The sequence below is a fragment of the Pundamilia nyererei genome, unplaced genomic scaffold (assembly GCF_000239375.1).
Source record: "Pundamilia nyererei isolate P.nyererei 1_Seehausen unplaced genomic scaffold, PunNye1.0 scaffold00005, whole genome shotgun sequence".
Lineage (NCBI taxonomy): Eukaryota > Metazoa > Chordata > Actinopteri > Cichliformes > Cichlidae > Pundamilia > Pundamilia nyererei.
This window is the reverse complement of record NW_005187406.1, coordinates 3,278,065-3,285,815: the sequence shown is the minus strand read 5'-3', so window position 1 is coordinate 3,285,815 and position 7,751 is coordinate 3,278,065. Positions and strand designations below refer to the sequence as shown.

Genomic DNA, 7,751 nt, shown 5'->3' with positions numbered 1-7,751 from the left:
TTTTTTTTATCTCTCTGTTTTAATTGACTTAAAAATAGCATTTGATAGAACACAAATGTTATCTAAATGTTTTATGTCTGTCGCGATCAAACGTGCAGGGATCCAGTGAGATCAAGAGAAACTTTAGTGTCGTGCGGTTAGTGTGTCGCTATTCAGACGTGTGAGCTTGTGTTTGATTGTGAGAGAACGAGAGGAGCAGCATCTCAGACAACACTGCCTCATTGTTTGCAGCCCCGCTGTGCAGTAATGACAGAATCCCCATCCGAACCCCACAGCTAGAAAACACATATTTGCAGAGAGCAAGAGGGAAATCAGCACACAGCACAGCAGCAGGTCCTGCCTTTGTAAACAACCATTAGCGAGTAGCTGTCAAAAGTTACCGGGCCTGCTCAGTCCAGAGGAGTGCTTGAGAAAGGAACCAGTTACACCAGGCTTGTGCCAGCAAATCAGGAAAATCTCTTCCATTACATGGGTTTGAATGGTTTGACTATTCACAGGAAGGTTAGCCTTCAGGCTTCGCTTCTTCACGCGCTTAACCAGTTTGTTATAAATGTACCTGCCAGTCAGAAAGCAACAGCGATTTTAAGACTTTTTTTTGCCCCCAACCATTACGCCAATGAAGTGTTAATCGCATCAAGAGCACATTTTACACAATTGCACCTGTTGCATCACTTTCACACTGTAAACACAGCAATAGTCACCTAAGCTTGATGGAGAACCAGAAATGGAGTAAAGTTATTCAAAAGTCAGTGATATGTACGACTTTTGGCTCACTACCGAGCAGTTTAATGCTCTGTGTGTTTGTGCTTTGCATAAAATTTCCATGGAAACATTAGAAGATATCCATGCTAATAATATGATAATGAATTGCATTTATATAGTGACACTTGTCACTAAAGCCAAGTAGCCTGAGCTAAACTGAACGCTTTTGTTGCTAAAAACAGGTTTAGCTTGTTTAAACCCGCACATTAGTTTAGGTTACATTAGCATTATTCCCATCGCTCATTACAGGTTTACAAGGAGTGGGCAGCCTCAGATAGGGAAGTGTCTTCTGAACTCTTTGTCTCGAGGCTCCATTTAGTCCAAATTGACTATATGGAAGCATTTAAGTTTTTTATACACTTCCTCAACTCAACGTTCAACGTTACTTTAACTCTTCCCAAGGAGGGACTTTGCCTCTCTGCAAGTGCAAGGCAACACACAGCTAGACAGGCACTTTTTTTTCTTTAATAGCTTCCTTTATGAGATACCTCGAGCTCTGATGGCGACTCGTTACCCGGGCTAAATGTATGGAAATCGTGCTGAGGTTGTTAAGAAGTAAAAAACAAAACAAAACATAAGCTGCCTTTTTAGAACAGCGGCCACAGCAACAGTTGTAAAAGCTGAAACATGCAAATTCTTCCGTGATGGCTGATTTAATCCCTGGTCTACAGTCCAGCATTCTTTCTCTTTCCCAAGTTATTTGTGTATGAAAGAGACAGGCAGTCAGACTGAACGGTTTCTGGGACTAGGACTCAGGTTCCTGGAACTATGTTTTCCAGACTTGTCAAAGCCTGTGAACATGTCTGGAGTATTGTTTTGTTTTTATAGCGTGGCATAGTTGAGGGTTCCTCTAACTACATAAAGGACAAGCTGAACACTGGAATTTCTTAAATCCAATTCTTAGTAATTCATTAATAGATTTGTTTTTAATGGGGAAATGAATTGCAATTGGAAGAATGGAGGTCACTGCGGCTTCAGCAATTAGACCAAGGGAATATTATTCATGTTGCAACAGCGCTTCATAGTCAGTATAGCTCAGAAAAGTACAAACTGACTCAGTTATGAGCCACACTTTAATTTGTTTATTCATTTCCTGTGTAGAGCTACATGCTACAAAAAAATGGAAAAAATAGATGTGTGTGTATATATAATCCTGTTTGGTCAATTCCTAAATAAAAACTGCATACATATGCACTAGTTGCAGTAATCACTGTCCCTTTATATGGAGCTTTCTACTCTGTGTCCTCTGATTATTTCACGAGACATTATACTTTCTCTTTCCCTTTTGAAAAAACGATGCCAGGTCTTTCTGTCACCTTGGCATCGATGGACTCACAGAAAGGGGAGGAGCCAAATCCTGGCAGTATGGAAGTTGCCAGTGTGCCAGGCTCGGCCTCGAGCCCCCAGAGCGACGCCGTGACCAGCGAGCTTCAGGAGCTCTCCCTTCAGCCTGCTCCCAATCTGCTGCCTATACAGGAGCGCAAGAATGGTGAGACAGTGACGCGCATGACCTTTGTGTTTTTCAGCCACCACCGCTTCAGTTTGATGCTAGGTTTTGGATAGGTGTTAAAGAAACCACAGCAGACATCTGTCACGTGGCACAAATACATCCAAAGCTACGACTGTTATTTTAATTAGACGTTTTTACACATAAGAGCTCGTTCTCCAAAACGATAAAGAAGTTAAAAAGGTTCTAAAATCCAGCTTTTATGAATTGATACCATTTTACCATTCACTGTGCCAGGATGTTTGATTAAATCACACACTAAGTATTTTATCACAGCTGCATGTAAACAGAGTTAAATGCGATTCAGATCTGTAAGATTGTGGTTTAAACACGTCAGTTTCTCTTCATAAACTTACCTCTGCCTGCTCTTTCTGTGCTACAGCCCTGCAGTTTCTGAAACGCCAATTAGTGACATAGTCGATGGAAGCGTTGCTTTGATAGAGTGCAAGATAAAATTTTAGTGAACAGACCCACCTGACCCCCCCAGTCATATTGCAGCCACCGCGTCTAACAACTTTTCTGGCGTAAAAACGTGGTATAAACATAAAATCCTCCAAGCAAAGAAAAGGTGTGCTTGGGGAATATGTTACGTAAGTTGAGGACACGTGGAAGGTGTGGAAAGCACTTGTCTGGGAGGCAGAAGTTAAATGTCAGATGCGCCTGTACCTCTTGTTCATTAGTCAGTAGAGAGATTAGCTCACCATCGAGGGCGTCTAAAGGCAGGCGAGAGACCGAGATTTAAGTTCTGACGTGGTACTACGTGTATGTAAAAGACTGTGTGCACTGAAGTCTCCAGAAAGAAGAAGCTTCTGTGCCTAATTGGCTTGCTCCTCAGCTTTGACCTCCCGCTACAGTAGATTAGAGTGTGCTGCATGTTTGCTCTGTGGAGTTAACACTCTGTAGACCCTTTTTATGTCTGGAATTAGGATAGAGCTTGGAGTATTTTGTTCTTCTGAGTTACTTGAGCATCTTCCTTTAGTCACAGTGGAAAGGTTACGTTTGCTGGATTAATGTCTTTGATTTGTTTAAGGTCATAATGCTAAATTACAAGTGAAGCAGCGCTTAGTGGCATAGTGTCAAGAAAATGCTTGGTAGCTAAGAGAGCAAAACTTGAGCTGTTTCCAAAAAGGTATAAGTAACATTTTCTTGTGAATTTCTTTAAAAACGTATCCGTTTGTTACAGTTTCAAAAGTAACCAGAAAATACTTAGCAAAAGTCAAAGTTTGTTAAAACATTTTTGTAGCTAAGAGTCATCGACTTCTTCTAGTTTTCATCCATTCTTTCTGCAAAGGGCTTCTGCTCTCTCTTGACCCATCTTGCATGCAGTGCTATTTATGTCCATAGTCCTCAGTGGACTATGAGGGAAATGGCAAAACCTTTAGCTTGCACCTCTTGAAATAGTCCATTGTGGATTTTACTTTGTAAGCGAAGACATGCAGCTGGTCATCTGGTAGGGAGTACGCCTAGACTAGCTGGTGTTTTTTAACCATAAAGTGGGCTTGTGCTCTTGTGGAGGGCAGAATGGAAGCTATGGGGAGAGTTGAAGCCAACTCATCTGAGATCTTGTGGAAGCAAAGGCGGCTGTAGTCAAACACTAATAATCCTTCTGCGTGTTTATCTATGGAAACCTTGTTATGCCTTTTAGAAAGATTTTGCTGATCTTGGCTTGAGCTGAACTAAGCTGTGAGTAAGGTTGAACTTATAGGGATGGCTGTGAGCGCAGGGCTATAAAAGGAAGGAGGAAGTATCTAATTTATAATACAAAACAAAACGAAAGCTATCGGCTGATAGCCCAGCCCTACCTTTGATCATAGAGCCCCACAAAAAATCTATTTCAGCTTCATCAGTCCACAACATTTGTTTCCAGAATGTATTAGAAGGTCAGTCAAACACACTCACACATGCACATGTATCTTGCCATATCAGAATTGTCAGCCATATTGGCCATTGTTCCCAGCTGGGCGTTGGTCACCCATTTACTTGGAGGGAAAGTTAGTTGACTTGGTGTTGATTTGTGTGGAGATGAAGGTTAGGCAAGGTTGGATCAGTCAATGATTTATAAATCAACAGTGGGAGAGAACAATGCACAATAACACATACAATAAAAATCCGAGTTACAAAGTACAATGGAAAACAGAGTTAAGGCAGTAGATGGCTAACTTTTAGAGTGCACTGAAAGCAATAAGATAAGAAACTTCGTGTTTCTTGAACATTATTTCAAATATGTTTATGTCGGTACGGAAGTATTTAAGAGTGACTCTGTGGCTGCTTGTCCCAACACCCTGTTTACTTCACCGTCTCACAGCCTCAGGCCATCACTCCCTTATTTAAACAACCCCTGCTCTTCTTGGCCTTCTCCTTACACTTCAGTGTGGTAGCCAGGAGCAAGCATGTTGCTGCAGACACCCCTGCAGCTTATCTAGATGCCTTTACAGCACTGCGTGTGATTGCATGCACATTTCTGCACACGCACATGTGTTGCAGTGGAAGCGCAGAACCTGCATTGGGAAGGTTAGCAAAGCTTTATCTCTGATACCAGGTTGTACAGTATGCTAACTGTACTGGATGAAGGCTGGGACATTTGTTGTTAAACACGCCGTAGAGATAGGTGGCATGTTTTTCAGGATGGTCAGGTCTGTATACATTAATGCTTATGCAAGAGAGAAGAATAGGGAGCCAGCTCTGTTTTTAAGGTGGAAGGCTGATATAAACCAAGACTAGTCTTGAAAGCGTTTTACATTTCCTGCCTTCCCAGTTGCAAACTTGTCTCTGAGGTTTTCTGTGCCAAAAAACCTGGTTATGCTATGATAATGGAATTGAGATCATTTGAAACTTTGAGCTGGAAAAACTTGCTTGAGTGTGGGCTGCGAGAGCAACACGAGAAGGAGGATGGGGATGTCGTAAAGAGCGGGGGGAAGAAGGGAGGTCATGTCTGAAATGGCTGTATTGCATAATTTCCCAGAGAGGGAACAGAAGGATAGTGAAGGAAAGTGGAAAGGAAGAGAAGAGGGGGTGTGTCACTTGGACTTGAGGAGGTGAGGTTTGGAATCGGCTTGTTTTTATTCTTGTTTTAGAGTGCAGAGGAGTGACCAAAAGTTTCCCTTTTCTTTTTAAGAAGAGCTTAAAACTCGTTCACGGAACAGTGTATGGGTGGATCTTGTTCTTATCCAGGGAGCAATAAGACACAGACGCACAGACCTACACACGCCCTTTCTGTTGGGGCGTGCATGCACTTGTAGACAAGACAGTTCAGAGAAAAGGACTGTGAGGTGGAGTACCTGTGGAGTACCAGCTCCCTGTGACAGCATTGCTGTGGCTTTTCTGCTGTCGGACTTCTCCTCAGACTCCTGTGTTTTCTCAAATGAACAACGCTGGCTGTCTTTGGAATATGAATCCATAATCTTGCCAGGAAGGTGAAGTCTCCCTTCAGCATGGTGCAGAGGGATATGACTATCCAGTCAGGTAAAGCCCATTTGAGTTTCTAGTCCTCGTGCATTTTGTTTTAAACTTAAGGAAACAATTGAAAGTTTGGTCTACCTTAAGATGGACCTTAAGGTGAAATACATGTGAAATCTCAATCATGCAAAGTGCCACCTTAGATTTTAGCTGCAACGCTGCAACCTTTTGGATATATATAATCATGTGTATGCAGTACATATGTGTAAATTAGATCCGCAGGGCACAGAAGCTAGGCGGGGCTGTGAGGCCAGGTTTGTAGAGTGTGCCCTAAGTGGAAGTTAGGGGGTGAGGGAGCTGTGCAGGTTGGAAGATGTAGTTATGGGGAATAGGAAGGCTCAGCAGCTGTGAACTATCCAGCCAGGGCAGCAGTTCTGCCCGAGGAGTGACTGCAGGCAGTGGGCCAGGATCCGGGCGAACTTGGAGAGTCAGAGGTTAGCTGAGAGAGGAGGGATAGAGGCAAATTGCTAGCTCACTGATGGAGACTGAGGCTGGGGGTAAATTAGGTTAGAGGCGTCACTGATTTTGCTCTGGATTTAAGCAGAAATGACCTGCTCAGTCAGAACAGATTGTTCCAGATCACAATGTAAACTACGTCTACTGCCACTCAGAGTAGAAAGAGGTTTTTAAATGATAAATGGAATGAGACAGTGTCAGCGCTGTCTGCAGCTGACAGCTGATTGAAGAAGCAATATACCTGCAACTACTAGATGCTGCAATGTTTGCTATGAATTTAAAACCTGCAGAATTTTCTGTTACAGGCACAGAGGCGAGTTCAAACTGTCTGATCCAGAAAAAACCTCCATGTTTTTAAATAACCTCTTGTACTTTCTGGTCACTTAAACCATTTTGACCTTCAGGACTTGACTGCAAATGATCCCTTTACAAACTAGAGGTAGTTGCAGACTAAGAGAGGTTGTCTGCTAAAACATGGTCACGAAAAGGGTGAAATGTAAGAGTGGAGCTGATAGCCTCCTGCTGAAATTCCTTGAAGTGAGATTTTGGATTTGCATCCCCGTGTCATTCAGACTTGTAAACAAAGACAGATAAATATCACATGCTTCTTCATCTTCGACACATGACAGGCTATAGATTACATTGGGATGTAGGGTCTTATTTGCATGAGGCTGAAATGATCAGTGTGAAAAATTAAAAATGTGAATATAATGTGATCCCAGACACTCATGCTTTTGGGTAGTAGTTAGGATATTTATCATTGCTGAGGCTAGCCTAGCCCAGCAGTGATTCAGGGGAGGCTGCTGGTACTGTTATGTAACCTACTGGGATGCTGCCAGCAGCAGAGACCCCAGATCATTCTGTCAAGCTGAGAGTAGGAGTGAAAAGGAGAGGGAAGAATAGGATGGAGGGACTGATAGATGGCGAGAAAGCGAAGGAATAAACGTGGAGAGAAAGAAGAAGAAATGCAGAAAGAACTGAATATTCCAAAAGGTAGAAAAAATATAAAAATTAAAGAGAAGAGGGACGGAAGGAAAAGTTGTTTTACTCTTATCCCTGCAAACAGCTGCAACCGACACAATCCAGCTGCATGTCTTTTTTCTTTTATAACAGTAATTCTTTCATGGCTTTAGGTATTCTCCATAATTCCCAAAAAATCATTAACACACATGAAATTATACAACATAATTGCAACAACACGCTTTTGGTCATATTTTCCCTGGACATGCTTCATATCTTTATGCATGTGGTGATAGATAGATCTATGCACATTGGAGTTTATGAAACTGCAGCACAAATCTGTGCTTCCTAGCAACACGGCAAAACAGATTGAGTCCAAACAACGGGACACCAAATGTCGTAGCTTTTGGTGAATGTAAACAGCATCCAGTCTAATAAACACACAGGCAGGAGAATATTTATGCAACACAGGCAAGTCCTGCAAGAAGCTTAGATCTTAAGTGTGTCCAGCACACCACGCACACACCCACAGGCTACCCGTGACTCACCCTCACACACACACACACACACACACACACACACACACACACACACACACACACACACACAC

General features: G+C 42.5%; 1 protein-coding gene across 4 annotated transcripts in view; it reads left to right on the top strand.

The window, feature by feature from the left end:
- Positions 1-7,751, top strand: part of mrtfab (myocardin related transcription factor Ab) — a 38,583-nt gene that overhangs the window by 2,043 nt on the left and 28,789 nt on the right. For 3 of the 4 annotated variants that reach the window (XM_005721789.1, XM_005721786.1, XM_005721787.1), the window contains exon 3: positions 2,066-2,251. In XM_005721789.1, coding sequence (XP_005721846.1) covers positions 2,089-2,251 — 163 coding nt within the window. In that variant the 5' untranslated portion in view covers positions 2,066-2,088. Of the gene's footprint in view, positions 1-2,065; positions 2,252-5,364; positions 5,732-7,751 lie in introns of those variants that run through there. The other variant, XM_005721791.2, reaches the window with a different exon arrangement.